This window comes from Lucilia sericata, unplaced genomic scaffold (assembly GCF_015586225.1).
Source record: "Lucilia sericata isolate MDLA Ls3-8-SP2 unplaced genomic scaffold, ASM1558622v1 Contig001254F_arrow, whole genome shotgun sequence".
Lineage (NCBI taxonomy): Eukaryota > Metazoa > Arthropoda > Insecta > Diptera > Calliphoridae > Lucilia > Lucilia sericata.
In genome coordinates, this window is record NW_023995208.1 from 101734 (window position 1) to 124906 (window position 23173).

The window sequence follows — 23173 nt, forward strand, 5'->3', positions numbered from 1 at the left end:
TTTAAATTTAGGCATTTTGATGATTTTTTAGTGAGATTTTGTTATTGTATGTATTTATGTATGTATATTAGGATGGGTCGAAAATAGGCTTTTTGCTCGGATCAACTTCTAATAGTGAAATTATGTTGTATTTTAACGTCAAATGGAAGACTGTAAAATATTATTCAATTATTTTGAGGGTAAGAGCCCGCGCATCGCCGCCAAAGTTTGTAAATGCGTTTATATGGGAAAAATGGCACTTTTTGGAGTTTTTCGCATAATGATGCTTTAAGTATTAATTATTGCACCATTTTATAGCAAAATCGTAATGTCTACAAAATTGTCTTTCCAAAAAGATGGAAAAACTCAAAATTGGTTAAAAAAGTTTTGAGTTATTAAAATTTCCCCCGAGAATTTTGTGATTCTGAAGACATATAAAAGTAAATATAAGAAAATTTTTGTTAGTTTTGAAAAATTTTACAAAAAAATATTATGTTTATCTTTATAAGGTTCATAAATGTGCTAGTACGAATTTTTGTTCAAATTGGATAACGCTTACTCGGTTTAGTCTGTGGTCAAAAAAAAAGGGCCATTATTTTAACAGCATCTCCAAAACTCCATTTTCAAACTTTAAAAAATTTTGTTAAATGGATTATTAAAAATTAAAGTTTTCTATGCTGGATATTATAAAGGATATATATAAGAATTAAACACAGAAAGAATGAGCTTAATACCTCTCATAGTTTTACCGTACCTGCGATGTGAATTGGAAGGATTTCGGGAAAAAGGCAATTTTTGCCAATAATTAAGTAAAAATTATATTATTACCAATTGTTGCTTAATTTTGATCAAGTAAATTGCGATTATTATTTTCGAGTCCATGGAAAGTTAGTTCTAATCAAATTTTCGAAACTAAAAATCATTAACCCTCTAAACACCGGGGTCAAAATAAATGCATTTACAAACTTTGGCGGCAATGTGCGGGCTCTTACCCTCAAAATAATTGAATAATATTTTACAGTCTTCCATTTGACGTTAAAATACAACATAATTTCACTATTAGAAGTTGATCCGAGCGAAAAGCCTATTTTCGACCCACCCTAATATACACACATACATACAATAACAAAATCTCACTAAAAAATCATCAAAATGCTTAAATTTAAATAAATTTTTATTTAAAGAAAATATCTAAATTTATAAGTATAGTAATTTATAATTTTATATATTTTAAATTAATTAACAATTTCTATTAGCAATAATTATCAATTACTTTATTTACTTTTGTCAAATTTAAACACAAAAACATACAATATACTAAAACAAATTGCATACAATAACAAAGTCTTACTGAACAAACAACCCATCAAGTTTTATTGTTCATTCGGCTTGATTTGTACTAACCAGTCAAACTATCAGTTTTTTTTTACGTCCCTTAGTAAGAAAACGAAACCAAGAACTAAGCAATACGTAAGCAGCACACGCAAATCTGTTTTTACTGTTCAGTCGTTGTGTTCAGTTCGGCTGAGTTGAAAAACTTAACATGGCCGCTGCTTGTGTGTGTGGCTGCTGAAGAAAAACAAAACCACTTGCAAGTTATTGCAGCAATGTGTTGACACAGTTGACTTCAGTTAGCTTGTAAGGGGAAATTTTAACGAGTTACTATTTTTTAAGCATGGTACTAAATTTAGTCAAATATTTAGTAATTTGCGACTGCAATTAGCAGTTTTTTGAAACCCTGCTATAGATTCTAAAGTAATATTCCAAAAATCAAATTATACAAAAAACAATCTAGCGTTATAAAACTGGTTGTATTTTTTTGTACCCAAGCGAATACAGTGTGAACGAATGGGTTAAATAAATAAGGGGGCCCTGTTGGTAGATTTTTTTATTATTTTAATATACATATTTAATATCCTCACAAACATATAGAAGTCTGGCACAATGTTGTCACTAGATTTTAAGACTTAACAAATGCAATATCAACACTATTCTGCTTTCTTTAGTGACATATACTTCATTACATTACACTTAATATGCTATTAATTTGTTTCATAAAAAATAATCATAAAATAGGTTTACTTTGGGGAGAATCCTTGTGAAAGCGGACAGCAGTCGGATTTACCATCTCCGATTTTAATGAAACTTACCACACATATAATATATATATAATATGTTCCATTCCACCTATACTCTCTTCTATATTCTAGTGAAAACTTTTTGATGGAGACTCGTGTAGTTACATACAAAATCGTATGAAAAATTAAACAAACAGAAAATCTACTTAGAATCAATTTCAATGTACATATATGGTAAATTAAACCACTGGTCCGATTTAAATGTTCAAGAAAATTATGGAGGTCCATCAGGCCTTACTGAAGGCAGGGTTTCAAAAAACAGCTAATTGCAGTCGCAAATTACTAAATATTTGACTAAATTTAGTACCATGCTTAAAAAATAGTAACTCGTTAAAATTTCTCCTTACAAGCTAACTTAATAACTTGCAAGTGGTTTTGTTTTTCTTCAGCAGCCACACACACAAGCAGCGGCCATGTTAAGTTTTTCAACTCAGCCGAACTGAACACAACGACTGAACAGTAAAAACAGTTTTGCGGGTGCTGCTTACGTATTGCTTAGTTCTTGGTTTCGTTTTCTTGCTAAGGGACGTAAAAAAAAAATGATAGTTTGACTGGTTAGTACAAATCAAGCCGACTGAACAATAAAACTTGATGGGTTGTTTGTTCATTAAGACTTTGTTATTGTATGCAATTTGTTTTAGTATATTGTATGTTTTTGTGTTTAAATTTGACAAAAGTAAACAAAGTAATTGATAATTATTGCTAATAGAAATTGTTAATTAATTTAAAATTTATAAAATTATAAATTACTATACTTATAAATTTAGATATTTTCTTTAACTAAAAATTTATTTAAATTTAGGCATTTTGATGATTTTTAGTGAGATTTTGTTATTGTATGTATTTATGTATGTATATTAGGATGGGTCGAAAATAGGCTTTTTGCTCGGATCAACTTCTAATAGTGAAATTATGTTGTATTTTAACGTCAAATGGAAGACTGTAAATATTATTCAATTATTTTGAGGGTAAGAGCCCGCGCATCGCCGCCAAAGTTTGTAAATGCGTTTATATGGGAAAAATGGCACTTTTTGGAGTTTTTCGCATAATGATGCTTTAAGTATTAATTATTGCACCATTTTATAGCAAAATCGTAATGTCTACAAAATTGTCTTTCCAAAAAGATGGAAAAACTCAAAATTGGTTAAAAAAGTTTTGAGTTATTAAAATTTCCCCCGAGAATTTTGTGATTCTGAAGACATATAAAAGTAAATATAAGAAAATTTTTGTTAGTTTTGAAAAATTTTACAAAAAAATATTATGTTTATCTTTATAAGGTTCATAAATGTGCTAGTACGAATTTTTGTTCAAATTGGATAACGCTTACTCGGTTTAGTCTGTGGTCAAAAAAAAAGGGCCATTATTTTAACAGCATCTCCAAAACTCCATTTTCAAACTTTAAAAAATTTTGTTAAATGGATTATTAAAAATTAAAGTTTTCTATGCTGGATATTATAAAGGATATATATAAGAATTAAACACAGAAAGAATGAGCTTAATACCTCTCATAGTTTTACCGTACCTGCGATGTGAATTGGAAGGATTTCGGGAAAAAGGCAATTTTTGCCAATAATTAAGTAAAAATTATATTATTACCAATTGTTGCTTAATTTTGATCAAGTAAATTGCGATTATTATTTCCGAGTCCATGGAAAGTTAGTTCTAATCAAATTTTCGAAACTAAAAATCATTAACCCTCTAAACACCGGGGTCAAAATAAATGCATTTACAAACTTTGGCGGCAATGTGCGGGCTCTTACCCTCAAAATAATTGAATAATATTTTACAGTCTTCCACTTGACGTTAAAATACAACATAATTTCACTATTAGAAGTTGATCCGAGCGAAAAGCCTATTTTCGACCCACCCTAATATACACACATACATACAATAACAAAATCTCACTAAAAAATCATCAAAATAAATTTTTATTTAAAGAAAATATCTAAATTTATAAGTATAGTAATTTATAATTTTATATATTTTAAATTAATTAACAATTTCTATTAGCAATAATTATCAATTACTTTATTTACTTTTGTCAAATTTAAACACAAAAACATACAATATACTAAAACAAATTGCATACAATAACAAAGTCTTACTGAACAAACAACCCATCAAGTTTTATTGTTCATTCGGCTTGATTTGTACTAACCAGTCAAACTATCAGTTTTTTTTACGTCCCTTAGTAAGAAAACGAAACCAAGAACTAAGCAATACGTAAGCAGCACACGCAAATCTGTTTTTACTGTTCAGTCGTTGTGTTCAGTTCGGCTGAGTTGAAAAACTTAACATGGCCGCTGCTTGTATGTGTGGCTGCTGAAGAAAAACAAAACCACTTGCAAGTTATTGCAGCAGTGCGTTGACACAGTTGACTGACTTCAGTTAGCTTGTAAGGGAAAAATAAATACTTGAACTTTCTTCAGTTCAGTCGACATTTAAAAAAGTAAAACTAAAAACTAAATATTAAACCCTGACTGAAAACAGCGTGTAAGAAGTTAACTTTTCGACTTCAAAAATTATTTTTAAGCTTCTATCATCTTAAAATGAGATCAAATTTAACTGATCATAAACTTTTCGTAATCTATACAATACAGTAAAGCTTGATCCATATTGCAAAACTAATTAAATTTAAGGGCTAAAGAGATATAATTTAAATAAAGTAGTGGACAAAAGTTAAACTAAAATAATTTTTCAATTTTATATATAACTTAGTACTACCAATAAGTTTTATAATACCCGTAATGTCTACTATACGAAAAACTCAACTTCAGCCAAATCGGTCCTTATTCGCAGATTTGTGAAGCTTTAATATTTTTTATAATCGAAGTACTCTAATTTAACACCATGTACCTCACCTTGTATTTTAACAGGGCGGTAACAAAGTAAATTTTCAGTAAGGCTAAATCGTTCATAATAATTTTCTTGTACATTTTATTTAAATTGGTCCTGCAGTTTAAGAGATACATAGCATTTTCCATATAAATTGAAATTGATTCAACTTTGCATTTTTTTCTGTTTGTTTAATTTTTCATACGATTTTGTATAAAAAAAAACTTGCTTTAAATTAAGTTTTGGTTAATAACTCCCGAACTACACGAGTCTCCATCAAACAATTTTCACTAAAATATAGAAGAGGGTTTAGGTATCCTCATACCATATGCTTTTATAATTTTTAATACGGGGCTGTCTGATATATTTCACATTGAACAATACACTATAAAAATTGACCCTTAACCTTTTGAAAGTAAAATATTTTATTTGGACGATTTTAAAGACAATCAGTCTTATGCAAAAAAACTTACAACATGCTTACTTACCGTTGTTAAGCTAAATTCGATAAAAGTATATCCAAAAACGATAATTAGCTTAAAATACCTGTAGTAAACCATTGTTAAATATACGAAAGTTAATAATGGTTCAACCGTACTTTAAACCTATATTAAAGTCAAATGTCATTATTTTATTACAATTTATAACTGTTGACGTTTTGTGAAAAATATTGTTGTGTTAATTTTTTAAATAAATTATAAAAAAATAAATAAATAAAAAACAATATGGATACACTTTTCCTTTTATTTTCAGGCATTGTCTCCATATTTCTTCTTTTCTTTTTGCCAAAAATATTAATTTTGTTTATAAAATAGTTTAGTGATGTGTAAAATATCAATGCAAATTTAAAGAATACGTTACTCGATTACTTTCTTTAATCAAAATATAATATTGCAATTACATTAGTTGTTTTATTTGATTTATACGTTGTTTTTATTAAATAAACAAATACAACCCCATTTTTATGTTATTAAAAACAATTATTTTATATAAAAGCATAAAAAAACAAGTAAGAAATTATAGTCGGGCGAGGCCGACCATATAATACCCTACACCTGTTACAAAAATGAAATGTGATTTTGTTTTCATAATAACGCACTTAAGTTGAATTGCACCTTGCCTTGAATTATACTTAAGCCATTTATTGTTGAATAAAATTATGGACATTTAAGTCAAATTTTGAAGGGGGATTTGTATAGGGGCTATGGTCAAATGAGACCCTATGATTATAAAATTCATGAGAGTCATCAAGGCTAGTACAGAACTTGGTTTTGCAGCTTTTTGTCGAGATGGGAGTATATTAAACATAATTATAAATTTAAAATCCCTATTTGTCGGGTTCAGTTGTATGGGGTCTAGGTGAAATAATGGACCGATGTTAACCATTTGCAGTAGGCTTTGTCTCCGGTACCATAGAAGATCATCTGCCAAATTTCATTGAATTATCTTCAAAATTGCGACCTGTAGTTTGATTAAAAGGTTTACAAGCCCTATTCGGGGGTTCAGTTGTATGGGGGCTAGGTGAGAAAATGGACCGATATTAACCATTTTCAGAGGGCTTCGTCTCCGGTACCATAGAAGATCATCTGCCAAATTTCATTGAATTATCTTCAAAATTGCGACCTGTAGTTTGATGACAAGGTTTACAAGCCCTATTCGGGGGTTCAGTTGTATGGGGGCTAGGTGAAATAATGGACCGATATTAACCATTTTCAATAGGCTTCGTCCCTGGAACAATAGAAGATCATGTGCCAAATTTCATTGGATTATCTTCAAAATTGCGACCTGTAGTTTGATTACAAGGTTTACATGGACGGACAGACGGACGGACGGACGGACATAGCTAAATCGACTCAGAAAATGATTCTAAGCCGATTGGTATACTTTAAGGTGGGTATAGGACCAATATTATTGTGCGTTACAAACATCAGCACAAATCCAATATACCCTCCCCCACTAAAGTGGTGTAGGGTATAATAATATTAGACACGAATACCAAATGAACTAATAATCGTTCATATACAACATTATGAAAATATTGACAGAATAAAATATTGGTATAGCCAGCATCAAATCTTAAAAAAAAATTTAAATGTATTTTAGTTACAATACTGTTTTTGCATATACTTTTTTAATAATGGATTATTAAGCTAAAAGTCGTTGTTAACTAATGTATACTTTAAGGTCATAATAAGGTTTTTTTTTGCATAAGACTGTAGTATATCTTTGGCTTTATAACGAAATCAAAAATTATCCTGCACTTAAAGGAATTTCAAAGTTATGGGCAATTATATGTATATACTTTTAAAAAATTTGTACATATTTTAAAATTTTCAAAGCGCGATATTTTTGGTCTGGAACGGGATTCCGAAAATTACTGTTTTCTGTCCGTTTTGATATAGATTCTCCCTTTGGTGCATTTTGAAATTATTTAGTTGATAGCGCTAAGTATGTGGGTATATGACGTTACAATCAACACATACAAATTAAAAATTAACAAATTTAATTTGTTTCAATGGGAACATACATGATTTTTTGCATTTTTTTTACATCAACTCGAAAATTATAAAATAATCTTTATGTAATCATAAATAACCATAATAATATTTACCTGATCGATGGCGACAAATTTGGCATATACTTCCACAGGACTTTGTTGATATCTTGCCCTGCACATTATTTTATCCAGTAAAACATTGTTATAAATGCCAGTATTGTGTTGACCATTAATGAACGATCTTTTTTTTCGACGGGATTTTTTATGCCTAAAAAGAAAAAATTATATTAATTTTAGGTATTTTTTGTAAATTAAATATATTTTTAAGAATATAGTAAATTTGTTGTAATCTATTGGTGGTAATTTTAGATTTCCTAAGATAACCAAAACCAAAGAGTTTTAGTGCATAATTACGTAAATTTTCGATTTTACTATAGACTGGAAACAAAAAAATACATTTAAAATTTTTATTATTAAATCCAATGTACAAAGTACACAGATCTACAAAGAAGTTTTTTTGCTCCTTTAAATTCGAGTTCGTGATTATGATATCTTAAATGCTCTTGAATCAAGTGCATATTATTTTTAGCACGTACGTAGATTTTTTACGCAATATCCATTTTAAATAAATATTATGACATCAATGAAATTGTTTGGGATAATGCCAAAAATGTTTATATTTCAGAAACTCGACGTGACGGAAAAAGATGCAAAGCTGATGCACTACAGACTCTAATTTTCCAGACTTATCTCATTTCTGAGAATTGATTTCAAAAAATTTCCATTCCGGGATTTCCGGGGAAATCGAAATTATAACGACGGATCTGAAAACATTTCATGCGGAATGTCTGACAGCCCTGTTTGAATTGTTATCAGCGTTGCCACTCACAATTTATTTTTCTTACCAAAGTTCCGACAAAAAACTACCAAAACGTTCCAAAAACTATCAAATATTTCCGTAGGGACAATTGCTTCTGTTTATAGTTCCATTAATATAGTTCCAAATAATATTGCTAGTACCTTGGCAAAAGCTGGAATTACTATGGCTATAATTGATAGAAACCAGTCCTGTAGTATTTCCCTACTGACCATTAAAAACCATATATCCGATATTCAGCTCAAGACGGATAGTCTCATGAGTACATAGGTGCAGTACAGGTGCTCTATGTAGTCTAGTATGGATCCTCATTACACATACTATCTAAATATTAGGTTTCATCAAATTGTCAATTTGGAAACCATTGTAAATTTGGATGAGTATTATTTTATATTTATAAGACATAAGAAGCTTATGCTCAGAAGTAGGTTTTTATTCTACTATTCAGTACCTGGGATGGAAAGATTTTTATTCTAAGTACTTTGAATTAATTTGTTTTTCACAAAATCCTTATTGGAAAGTAAACACCTACTAAGTATATTCATATTGCAATATGAAATAGAAAATGTTATTTTTGTCGGTAAATTATTAAGATTTTTATTTTTTTATATTTTTAAGGATTTAGAAATCCCGAAATCGGGATTTATTTAAAAATCCCGAATCCCGGGATTTCTAAAAATCAGTCCCGATTTTGATACCCATATCGTTATAATGTAGTAAGTAAGGTGAGAACGTTTCGACAACAAACACAATATTTTTTTGTTGTCTAGTGTTGGGTTTTGTCAAAACGAAATTTCTAAAATTGAGAAATAATAAACATTGAAAAGAAATAGTTTTTATGCATTTCACAATATTACCTATAAAACCGTCGTTACATTTAGCTTGTATCTGCAACAGGACAATGTTTTAATGTTTCTTAATCTTAATAATTCGACAGGCAAAATTCCAATACACCAACAGAGTAAAATAGAAGACCTGGTCAACAATAAGATAGTGGACCATGCAATCGCTTCTAAGGGCAAACAACCAATAGAGAGCGAGAGCTGCGAGTTCAGCATGGGCGTGATGTTGATGAGGGTGGCATCTCACCAATGTGTTAGCACCCTAAAGAACTTGGTGGAAAGTATCCCTCCTCCCTGGGAGAACGCTAGGCTGGGACTGGCAAAGAAGAGCGAGCTTCCGGTGCTCTTAAAGTCCACTGTCTACATAAAAGGATGGGGCAGTAAACTGGCTAATGAACGTATACTGGAAATGCTTGGAGGTCAAAATGCTGAGCTGGCCGTGGAAAAATGGGATGTCTTTTAAAGGAAAGAAGAACCTGAGGGAACTTTATTTGTAATAGGTATCGACCAGAAATCCATGGCTAGTCTAGCCAAGAATAAAGGTAGGGCTTACTTCGCCTCTAAAGCTGTCATATTAAAAATTGGGAAGGTGCCGATTGGAAGGGCTGTTACAACAAGCCTCGAAAAGGACACTAAAAAACCTAAGACCACAACATCCACTACTGATAACGTTGAGGAGTCAAATCCTAAAATCGAGGAATTTACCATTAACTCGCCAGAAGAAAGTGTAGTTCCCCTTCCAAAATTGGGAAGGCGCCGATTGAAAGGGCTGTCAAAGCCGGCCCCGACAAGGACACTAAAACACCTAAGACTGTACCCAAAACATCATTAGCAACTACTGGCAATGTTGAGGAGTCAAATCCTAAAAGCGAGGTGGAAATCACTCACCCGCCAGAAGACAGAACAGCAGTGCTCTCCAGAATTGGGAATGTGTCTATTAAAAATACTGCTATTCATATGCCTGATAAGGACACCGCAGTGCCATCAACAGTACCCACTGCATTAATAGCCACTTCAGGCTATCCGGAGGAGTCAAATCCAAAGAGCGAGGAGGTGACCACCAACTCGCTGGAAGACAGTTTAATGGATGACCATGATTGAGGTTATCCAAATAAACCTCCATCGGAGCGAGACAGCTACCAACGCTCTGATGGCTAAAATTAACACAGGTAAAATACATATAGCTTTAATCCAGGAACCTTGGACGATTCGCAACAAGGTTTCTGGATTAAATCACGTAAATTTCCAACTTTTCTACGCTGATACAGGATCTCGCCCGAGAACATGTATCTTATGTCACAAGAACTTATGTTTTCTCCTCTCAACAGGATTATCAACATCGGATGCAACGGTGCTGAAGCAAGGTCGTGGCAACATATTCCTTGCATCTGTTTACCTGCCTTTCGATTCTCCGACACTACCACCAACGTCGGATCTGATGAAACTGGTTGAAGAGGCACAAAGAAAAAATAAGAAAATTGTAATAGGTTGTGATGCCAACTCGCACCATGTAGCTTGGGGTAGTACAAACACCAATCGCAGGGGACAAGCCCTCATGGATTTCCTTAATACTAAAGACTTGATAACATTGAACTTAGGTAATAAAGCTACCTTCGTCAATAGAATCAGAGAAGAAGTATTAGATATAACTATATGTTCAGAAGAGCTTATAAACGAAATTCAGGATTGGAGAGTTTCGGACGAGCACTCCTTTTCTGATCATCGGTACATAAGATTCAAAATACTAATAAGTCTAAAACTAATTGGACAATGTTCGAGACCTTACTAAAGAACCGTTTAGGTCAGGACACTTTTCAATGTCGAAATAAAGAGGATATAGATGCCAAAGTGGAAACGTTCACAAGTGCCCTGGTTGAATCGTTCGAGGACAGCTGCCCTCTGCGAGAGCGGAGATATGCCCAGGAAAAACCCTGGATAACTGGGGAGATCCGGAACCTTGGGAAGACTCTTCGCAAACTATTTAACCGGGCACGGCGTAAAAAGACCGCAGTATACTGGGATGAGTATCGTAATAAACTCGGTGAATATAAGAAAATCGTTCGACAAGCCAAACGAGACTCCTGGAAACTTTTCTGTGAACAGGTAGATAGCGTAAATGACGTATCGAAGATAAAAAAATTCCTATCCAAAACTCATGTCCAACCGGAATCTATGATCGATGACACGGGCAGGAGGCTTGTGGATATGGAGGAGACAATGAAACTCCTAATGGATTCTCATTTCCCACCCGGTATATCGAATAACATAGATGAACCGATATTGGAGGAAGGGGAGGGTAACACGGAAATAGTTATTACAACTGACATGGTTAAAGGGGCAATCAAGAGCTTTGCTCCCTATAAAGCTGCAGGGCCGGATGGAATTTTTCCGGCACTTTTGCAGATGGAGGCGGGACTGGTTTCCGTACATCTGTCACAGATATTCACTGCATGCTTAAAATTGGCATATACCCCAGTTAAATGGCAGGATGCAAGGGTAATATTTATACCCAAACCAGGGAAACCTAGCTATGCGACACCTAAGTCCTATCGACCGATAAGTCTTACGTCCTTCCTACTTAAAACCTTGAAACGGATAGTCGATAGCATGGTTAAAAGCAGCATACCATACAATGACCTTAAATATAAGCAGCATGCTTATGTAAAGGGACGATCGGTGGAAACCGCTTTAAATGAAGTTGTCCACTACATAGGTGAATCTTTCGATAGCAAACTGTATACACTGGCAGTATGCATTGACATCGAAGGCGCTTTCAATAACGTGCACACTGATACCCTTATCCAATCCCTAGACCAGTTTTATGTTGACCGGGTGCTCCGTAACTGGATCAACTACATGCTAAGGAACAGATGGATAAGCTGCGAGATGTACGATATAACTATCAGGAAAAAGGTATTTCGCGGTATACCACAGGGTGGCATTTTGTCACCTTTACTCTGGATTACGACGATTAATAGCCTCCTAAGGACCCTAACCGAGAAAGGACTTAGACCTGTCTGCTATGCAGACGATGTCGTAATACTTTTAAAGGGAAAGCATCCAAATTACTTCTGTACAAGAGCTGAGAAGGCTCTGAATACGGCCTTGAACTGGGCTCAACCGAGAGGCCTCAATGTTAACCCGGCGAAGACGGAAATCTGTCTTTTCACAAGAAAGACAAAAATTTCTACATATACTGAACCTTGTTTCCTGGGCAAGAAGATACCGGTGACAGACAAAGTTAAGTACTTAGGTGTAATACTCGTTAAGTACTTAGGTGTAATACTTGAAATTAAAATGGAGACACCACATAGAGGATAAGATCAACAAGGCACATCGGTGCTGGGCGATATGTAGGAGAACCATAGGCATGAAATGGGGTCTTAGGCCTACTATGACAAATTGGCTTTATAAAAGTGTAATTAAACCAATTCTAGCTTATGCTTCAATAATCTGGTGGACTGCTTTGGACAAAAAGTGTAATATCAAACTACTACAGGGAGTTCAGCGTACATGCTGCTTGGGTATAAGTGGTGCCATGTGTACTACTTCAACCAAGGCTCTGGAAACGTTGCTAGATATTCCACCCATTGAAACATATATAAGATATGAGGCGGCGCATACAGCCGAACGGCTCTTTACTTTAGGCGAACTGGCCAAAAACGGTTATAGGACACGTCATCAATGTATACTGGACACATTGGAAGGTTATACACATTCATCGGACGTGCCTGATCGTATACCAGGCACAGAATATGTCGGAAACTTTGAAACGCTAATCCCAGATAGAATGTCTTGGTCGAGCGGAACATTAGAGCGAATACCATTAGGAATCCGTTGCTACACGGATGGCTCTAAATTAGGGGACAAAGTGGCCTGGGGTTCTATATTGAAGACCTAGAAACAGAAATATACCACCGTTTACCTAATCATAACACAAGCTTCCAGGCAGAAGTACGAGCAATAACGGAATGTGTAAATTGGATTAGAATAAATATGGCGTCTACAGGGCTTAATATATTTACCGACAGCCAGAAGGCAATTAGTGCGATATCAGGTGATAGAATTAAATATAAGACCGTATTGGATTGTAAGAAAGCTTTAACTGAATACTCTCCCAGAGGTAAGGTTCACATCATATGGGTACCAGGCCACTCGGGAGTAGTCGGCAACGAAAGGGCGAATGTAATAGCTTTAAAGGGAAGGGAGCTCGATGTAGTTAACCTGACAAACGCAAATCCATTCGACGCAACAAAAGCTGAATTAAAAATATGGATGAGAGAATCCCATAAGGCCTCTTGGAATAATGAAATGGTGGGTAGAACAACAAAGATTCTATGGGGTGACCTGATGAGAGCAAGACGAGAAATCTCCTCAAAATGAGCAAGTCTGAGGTTAGTATGATGGTACGTATTCTGAGTGGACACACAGGATTACGAGCACATCTATACAAAATTGGACGTGCGGATTCAGACAAATGTAGAACATGTGGAGAGGACAGTAAAACTCTGGAGCACTTTCTTTGCCATTGTCAGGCATTCGTCGAAGTTAGATCCAAGTATCTTGGAAGTGATGTTATTCCGGAAATAACATTCTTAAACAACACCGATTGGAAGATTCTTAGGAATTACGTCCAGGAAACTGAGTTTCTGAACATGGAAAAATAATACATTCAGTTAACAATTTTTTTTTTTCTTGAATTGGAGCGCACAACAGGCCCGATAGTGGCCTAGGTGTATTTCTTCAGATTTGATGTAGTATACATCATCCTATCAACCTAACCTAACCTAATCTAATCTGAATTTTCTTATTTGAAAACTTTTTATGAACATTTTAATTCATTAATATTTTAATTCAATAAATTAATTTATTTTGACACAACCCAAGCACTTTTTAAATAAACAAATAAAAATCAGCTGTCTTAACGATTTCACCTTACTTAGGATGCACTAAATAAGGTGATTTAAGGTGTTTACAAATATTTTATACAAATTTTTTAAAATTGTATGTACCTCCAATTTTAAAGTCCTTTAAAATGGAGAAACGATCAGAAAATGAAAGACTGAGTACGCAGTTATACCACACAAATCATCTTCTTTCGTATGTATATGGTTTGGTTTGTGTGTGAAAAATGTAGTTGAACGGTGTAATGATATCCGAAGGATGTCGAAATATTGAAAAATAAATATTTTATAAACCTCAAACTAGAGAAATAATAATAATAATAATAATAATAATAATAATAATAATAATAATAATAATAATAATAATAATAATAATAATAATAATAATAATAATAATAATAATAATAATAATAATAATAATAACAATAATAATAATAATAATAATAATAATAATAATAATAATAATAATAATAATAATAATAATAATAATAAGTAACAAGCCTCTTTCTTAAAAGTTCGTTTTTATTGTCAAAAATCTATTATAAACAAAAATATGAAATTAAGAAACCCGAATCAACGAATATTTTATCTTAATTGTTCGCAACACTAATACATAAAATGACAGCCAAATTGTACAGTGCTGCCAAGTTAAACATAAAAAAATTTTTAATATAGGTTTATTATATGTTTATGAATATCACAATTTTATTAATGGTTTTTAAGTTTATGAATAAAAATTAAAATTTTTTTTATTCAAGTAGTCGATTAAATTTTAAAAATTATTCGATTATTCGAACGAATAGAAGTTTTTATTCGAATAATTTAATAAAATATAAATAAAACTATGCGAGAAAAATATATACATTTACGCACTTAGTAACTTAGTTAAATCTCAACCTACATTAAATTTCTCAACGTAAGGAAGCTGGTGACCATATAGTAGGGATATAGGCGAAACTGAACAAAACAAAATTTGTTATTCTCTTCACACAGACGAGTTCTGAGAGAATAAAACACACTTGAGAGAACTAAACTCACTCACAAAACTTCAAATTTTCTTCGCGAAATTGCGAGGATATTAGCACTTAATACTTTTTCTTATCACTTAAACTTAATATTTATTATTTTTTGCGACACATTTATTGTATTCAAAACCCCGAAAATAATTTATATTTTACAAACGAAAAAAAAATATTTTTTATTATTTGACATTTCATTTTAATTAAAACTGAAAATAGAAAAGTTGTAAGTTTTCGTATTGAAAATGAAAAAAGTATTTCACATACTTTTTTTCTTTTTCCATTAGTGCAGAAAAATAACAAAAAGAAGTGTTTATAATATGTTTTAAGATGAAATATCTTCTGAAAAAAAATTAATTAACTATTATTTTCATTCACTAGTATATAAAATCCAAGTAATAACATACAAAAAATAACGTATCAGAAATACATTTATTAATTAGTACCTTTTGAACAAATGTGTTTATTTTTGTGCTTCTACTAATACATTCTCACCAGTTAGGTTTTTGACAGGGGACTTAGGTCTTTGACAATCCCTTTTGCCTATATGCTACTATATGCTGGTGACTTTATAATGATGTACATACATATGAGCAAAATTTAAATTTTTTAAGAATTAGAAACAATTTTTTTCTTTTCATTACAAGAACCACATTTAGTGGTTGAATGGGATAATAATTACACATGAGAAATAGGGAAACGTTAATTATTTTGATTGATGCGCGCAAAAGCTATAGCGGTTTAAAATAATAAAATTTAAAAAAATCGTTAAAAATATCTATTTTCAAATAAAAATAGTGCCCATTCCTAAAAACTTAAAAATACATGCTATAAGCACATGTTAAAATAGTTATCGTAAATTTGTATACCCTACACCACTTTAGTGGGGAGGGTATATTGGGTTTGTGCTGATGTTTGTAACATACAAAAATATTCCTCCTATTCCCACCTTAAAGTATACCAATCGGCTTAGAATCGTTTTCTGAGTCGATTAAGCTATGTCCGTCCGTCTGGCTGTCCATGTAAACCTTGTGCGCAATTTTCAAGATAATTGGATGAAATTTGGCGCGCACGCTTTTTTGGCCCAAAGACGAAGCCTATTGAAAATGGTTAAAATCGGTCCATTCTGAGCTTATAATTATGTTAAATATACCTGTATATCGATAAAAAGCGGCACAACTATAGTAAGGTTGTATAAAACTATATAAGTTTTATACAAGCTTTGATGACCTTGCCAAATTTTATAAGATCGGGCCTCATTTGACCCTAGCTCCCAAACACAAATATCGCGATGAAATTCAGCACAAATGAATATTATATAAATATATTCACAAAATTTTATCGGACTTGATCCATATTTGCCTCTAGCCCCCATATAAAGCCTTTTTCAGAAAATTAGTGTTTTATCCATAAATTGCTTAAATAAGTCACATTTAATATCCATAACTAGTGTAGGGTATCATATGGTCGGTCACACCCGACTATACTTTCTTACTTGTTATACATACATTAGAAAATACACTGATATTAAAAATATATATATATATATATATTTTTACATAATTTATTTTAAACCCCAAAATGTTGCAAATAAAAAAATTTCAATAAAACTGTCCTAATGATAATTTTCAATGCATTACAAAATGAACTAAGTTAATATCTCAGTCGGTTTGGAAGATATAACCATTCTCGTATATTTATACCCTACACCATAATAGTGGGGAGGGTATAATACGTTTCTGCTGATGTTTATAACGCATAAAAATATTGGTCCTAAAGTATACTGAGGCGCAAGCTACAGGCCACAATTTTTAAGATATTTTAATAAAATTTGGACCATACGAGTTTTTCGGTACAAGGACGATGAAAGTGGTTGAAATCGGTCCCATATTTTACCTAGCCCCCATACAGCCTGACCTTCCGATTTTGGGTTTTTAACTCATAACTACCGCAAATATACTACTATAAAACTTATGCATAAAAAAACATGCCAATTTTTATAATGATCGGCCGTCGTTTGATCCTAGCCCCCATAAAAACCCACCTTTAAAAATATCTTAAACGTCCAAAAATTTATAACCATTAGTATCGCGATGAAATTTAGCATAACTAACCATTATATTAAAATACATCCCTCTTCCCAATTTGTTGAGGATCAGCCCATATTTCACTTGAAACTTATTTTTTGAAGTGTAAAACCGCAAATAATTTTGGTCAGCATTTTTCATCATTTTCTGAAAAACTAAGTTTTAAAAAATCTGCGACTGCTTTCGAAAATACTAGTGGAAAATTTGCTACATATTAGTGTTTTTATCTATATTGAAACGTTACTAATATCAGTATTATTCCATAAATTTTCTGATCAGAAAATAACAAAATATAATACAAATAAAATAAGAAAACTCCAACAAAGATTACAACAAGAAGAAATCTTAATCTTAAATGGTATCCTAATGTACGCTGATGACGTTAAAAAATTTTGACCTCCAGTTTTTTAATCCATAATATCACGTTTAATGTTTCTCAACGTCCGTCACGTCATTTTTTCTCATTATCAATACCATTTTTTAGATCCAACTACGCTGGTACTGATGCATTACGGAGAACGAATGTAACGAATTTTATAAATTGTATATGTTAAATGATTTTTATACCCTATACCACTATAGTGGGGAGGGTATTATGCGTTTGTGCTGATGTTTGTAACACACAAAAATATTGGTCCTAGACCCACCTTAAAGTATGCCGATCGACTCAGAATCACTTTTTGGGTCGATTAAGACTTGTCCGTCCGTCTGTCCGGCTGGCTGTCCATGTAAACCTTGTGCGCAAAGTACAGGCCGCAATTTTCAAGATAATTTTAAGAAATTTGGACCAAGTGTGTTTTTTTGGCACAGGGACGAAGCCCATTGAATTGATTGAAATCGGTCCATTATGTCACCTAGCCCCCATACAACCGTACCTCCCAATTTGGGCTTTTTATGCCATAATTACGTCAAATATATTATTATCTCTCCAAACATTGGAACAAATAAGTTTTATATAAGTATAAATGACACTGCAAATTTTCTTAATGATCGGCCCCAATTTGACCCTAGCCCCCATACAAACCCCCTTCAAAAAATGTCTTAAACGTCTAAAATTGACTTTTAACCATTTGTATCGCAATGAAATTCAGCATAACTAACTGTTATTTAAAAATATATCCTTTCCCCAAGTTTAATGAGGATCGGCCCATGTTTGACCTATACTCCTATATAAAGCCTCATTTAGAAAATTTGTTTTTTTATTAATTGCTTAAGTACTTTGGAATTAAGGTTAAATTCAACATAAAAGTTTCTTTATGAAAAATAAATAATTTTTATTTTTATTAAAATATACTCATGGTGTAGGGCATTATATGGTCGGCCATGCCCGACTATACTTTCCTACTTTCTCTTTATCGAATAATGTTATTAAAAATAATGTAATCATTTATTTAAATTCATAGTTTATAGAATTAATACTAGCTATACCCAGTGTGCATTGCTACCTAAAAGCAATATAAATAAAAAAACACTTAAACATGGGAGGTGACACGCAAATTATTGCAAGTTCCGAACGCTAATAAGAATTTAAATGTAAGCTATGAAAAATAAGGATAATATTGTATTGTAGATTCTAGCTTCTATAGTATCACAGATATAAAATTTTTTCTATTTAATTCATAAGGGGGTTCCAAGCCACCCCCTGATGAAAGTCCGCTTTTTTCCCCCAATATGTTCAGATGAATATGAAAGTCCTTAGCGCAAAATTTTAAGAATCTAGTTCTATTAGTTTCCTAGATAAAAGATTTTTTGTATTTAATTCATATGGAAGGTGCCGCTCCCCCCATTGGTAGTCCGCCAATTTATTACCTGAAATGTTTACAGGTATGTTAAAGTTCTTTGTGCAAAATTTAAGATTTTAACTGTAATAGTTTCCAAGATAAACGAATGTTTGTATTTAATTAATATGGGAGGTGCCACGCCCCCTGCTGCTAGTGCGCCCACTTTTTATCCTAAATAATCATATTGAAACTTAAGTGGCTCCGACAAAATTTGAGGACTCTAACTGTTATATTTTCTGAGATATTATATTTTCTTAATATGGAAGGTACCACGCCCACTATAGCCATTCCGCCCATTTTGTCAAAGTTGTCCGTGCAAAATTTGAGGACTCTAATTGCACCAGTTTCCAAGATATACGACTTTTAATAGTTATTTAGTAAGTAGGCGTGGCACCTCGCCCACTTGAAATTTCAAAATAAAAAGTAGCCTATTTTTCCTTCCAGGCATACAGGAACACACTGTGAAAATTTCAACATAATCGGTTTAGCCGTTTAGGCGGCTATAGACTTCAAACAAACATACATACATACATACATACATACATACATACATACATACATACATACATACATACATACATACATACATACATACATACATACATACATACATACATACATACATACATACATACATACATACATACATACATACATACATACATACATAAATACATAAATACATACATACATACATACATACATACATACATACATACATACATACATACATACATACATACATACATACATACATACATACATACATACATACATACATACATACATACATACATACATACATACATACATACATACATACATACATACATACATACATACTACATACATACATACATACATACATACATACATACATACATACATACATACATACATACATACATACATACATACATACATACATACATACATACATACATACATACATACATACATACATACATACATACATACATACATACATACATACATACATACATACATACATACATACATACATACATACATACATACATACATACATACATACATACATACATACATACATACATACATACATACATACATACATACATACATACATACATACATACATACATATATACATACAAACATACATACACACACACACATACATACATACATACATACACACACGTACATACACACACATACATACATACAAGTTAATATTAAAGTTCTTCGTGCAAAATTTGAATAATCTAGTTCTATGAGTTTCCCACCAGTTTCCGCCCATTATTAAATGTTCAGATGAATGTCAAAGTTCTTAGTGTAAAATTTGAAGATTCTAGCCCTAATAGTTTCTCAGATATACGAATTTTTCTATTTAATTCCCAGCAGTTCGACAAAGAGTCAATGCATACGTAAAAGACAGTCATTTACACTAATGTGTAACCATATAATTTCCATATATTGGGTTATTCGTCACCAACGTACTCTTCGTAAACGAGAGTGAAGACAGTCGTCACTTTACTGTACCCTAGGTAAACGAGTGAGGGGACACTTAAAAATTGTTTTTTTTCCATTGTACTTCAGAATGTAGATATTTTACACATCTATTGGAGATACAATTGTTATTTTCCACTAAAGTTTAACCAACTGGTTGTACCCTATTTGAATGTTTTTGGTCATTCGTCGCGAATGTACACTTTGTAACCGAGAGCGAAGACAGTCACCACTTTACTGGTCACCAAGTAAGCAAGAGAGTGGCAGTCGTCACTTTACTGTCCCTGAGTAAACGAGAGAGAAGACACTTCAATAAACTTAAGAATTGAAAGTGAAGAGAAAAAGAACAAACATGATCAGTTTTGTCTGAGTGCAAAGACAATGAACAGTTATACTATTTTATCACTTTTTAAATTATTTGATTTTTATGTTAGTTGACTTTAATAAGTTTTTTAAGACAGATCTTGAGAAAAATTTTGTGTGTAAATTTTAAAATAAAAAAATGATTTTTAATTTGATTAAAAATTTGTAAAATTTAAATATGAAATATTTACAATTTGGAAGAGTGAATTTATTTGAGATGAATTAAAATTTTTTTAACTTTTTTTTATTTTTCAAGTTTTTAGAATTATACCTCGACGGACCGGTTATTTAACCCTACTGCAATACCTGTCCATTGGACAAGCTACTTGGGGACACTTCACTTCCCCTAGGACAGTAATGTGATTGACTCCCAAGAACCCATTTGGAGATTACCATCCATTGACTACTTTTGACTACCTCTTGAGAGTCTCATTGTAGACTGTAGAGTGACGATTGACTGCCTCGTAGGACAAGCCCATGTTAAAATGGTTGGTCACCTGGGTAGTCGGGTGGCTAGGGGCCACCATAAGTGGTATGTGAAGTGGTTAGTTCGGGAGTGTCCTGTCGAACTGCTGGGTTCATATGGAGGTTCCAAGCCCCTCCAGATGAAAGTCCGCCCTTTTTTCTCCAAAATATTCTGATGAATATTAAGGTTCTTCGTGAAAAATTTGAAGAATCTAGTTCTATTAGTTTCCCAGATAAACGAAATTTAGTATTTAATTCATGAATATTAAAATTCTTCATGTTAAATTTGAAGATTCTAGCTCTAACAGTTCCTCAGATATACGAATCTATCTTTTTAATTTATATGGGGGCTCCAAGCCCCCCAGATGAAAATCCGCCCTGTTTTTTTACAAAATGTTCAGATGAATATTAAAGTTCTTCGTGCAAAATTAGAAAACTTTAGTTCTATTAGTTTCCCATATAAATGAATTTTTGTAATTAATTCGTATGAGAGGTACCGCTCCCCTCATTGGTAGTCCGCCAATTTATAACCCGAAATGTTTACATGGATGTTAATGTTCTTCGTGCAAAATTTTAAGATTCTAGTTGTAATAGTTTCCAAGATAAACGAATTTGTGAATTTAATTTATATGGGAGGTGCCACGCCCTCTGCTGCTAGTCCGCTTACTTTTTATCCTAAATAATCATATTTACTCTACAAAATTTCCGACAAAATTTGATGACTCTGTTATATTATCTCAGATATACTGATTTAATATTTTCTTAATATGGCACCTCGCCCACTTGCAATTTAAAAATAAAAAGTAGCCTATAACCTCTTCCAGATATACTGTGCAAATTTCAAGAAAATCGGTTCAGCCGTTTAGTAATCTATAAACTTTAAATATACAAACATATAAACATACAAACACACATTAATTTTTATATATATAGATGTATTAAGTATTGCTTAATATGCTTGCAAGGAATATTTCCATAGGCAAATAAATAAAAAAATATTTGACCCTAACTCCCATATAAAGACTCTTTTATAACTTTTGTTTTTCATAAATTGCTTAAATACATCAGAATTAAGGTAAAATTCAACATAAAAGTTTCTTTATGTCCGACTATACTTTCCTACTTGTTTTATATCAAATCAAAGTACAATCCTCAAAATTTTGTTTCCATTTTTTTCGAAAAAATTTTTTTTGTTTTGAAAACATAATCTTAATTATATGTTATTAGTTGTGTTTCTTTCGAAATTTATATAAATTTTCAGTACAAATTTAAGTAGGTATAAATTTTATAAGTAGCGATAGCGATACCTACTTAAAAATTATCTGCCTTATTCATAACAATTTATCAAAGGTTTATTGAACAAATTTTGTATGAAAATTTGCCTTATTAACCTGTGATAAATTGTTATGAATAAGGCCCTAAGTATGGATAACAATGCTCCCAAGTTTTAAAAATATATATGGTTTGTGAATTTGATAAGAAAAATTAAATTGCCAGATAAAAAATTTCAAAGCAAATTGGAAAGAAAATTTCAAATTTGTTTGATTTTTTTTTATTGTGGAAACATTTTTTAAATTACTTTTTGTCCAAACTAAACAAAAATTGAGTTGCTGTCATATAATTCATGTTAAGCAGTCATACTGTTTTATTCGAAGTTTTTATAGATATACATTTTGAAAAAAACACAGCAATTATTATGTATGAATTCATAGTGAATGTGTTCAAATTGCTTAGAATTTTGTTTTTTTGGGAATTTATTTTTGTGGTTAGGAAATCCGTATTTAGGTCGTAAAATTGTATATCCTTAAAATATTTGAATGCGCTCCGGGAAGTTTCCTATATAAAATCAGCAAAATAGGTTCATATATAACGGAGATATCAGCAAACATCCGAGA

General features: G+C 32.1%; 1 protein-coding gene across 1 annotated transcript in view; it reads right to left on the reverse strand.

Moving 5' to 3' along the window:
- LOC119610628 (transmembrane protein 132B-like) overlaps positions 1 to 23173 on the reverse strand; it is a gene marked incomplete at its 5' end in the record, with an annotated part of 108320 nt that overhangs the window by 81495 nt on the left and 3652 nt on the right. The window contains 1 exon segment of the mRNA XM_037965924.1: positions 7564 to 7717. Coding sequence (XP_037821852.1) covers positions 7564 to 7717 — 154 coding nt within the window.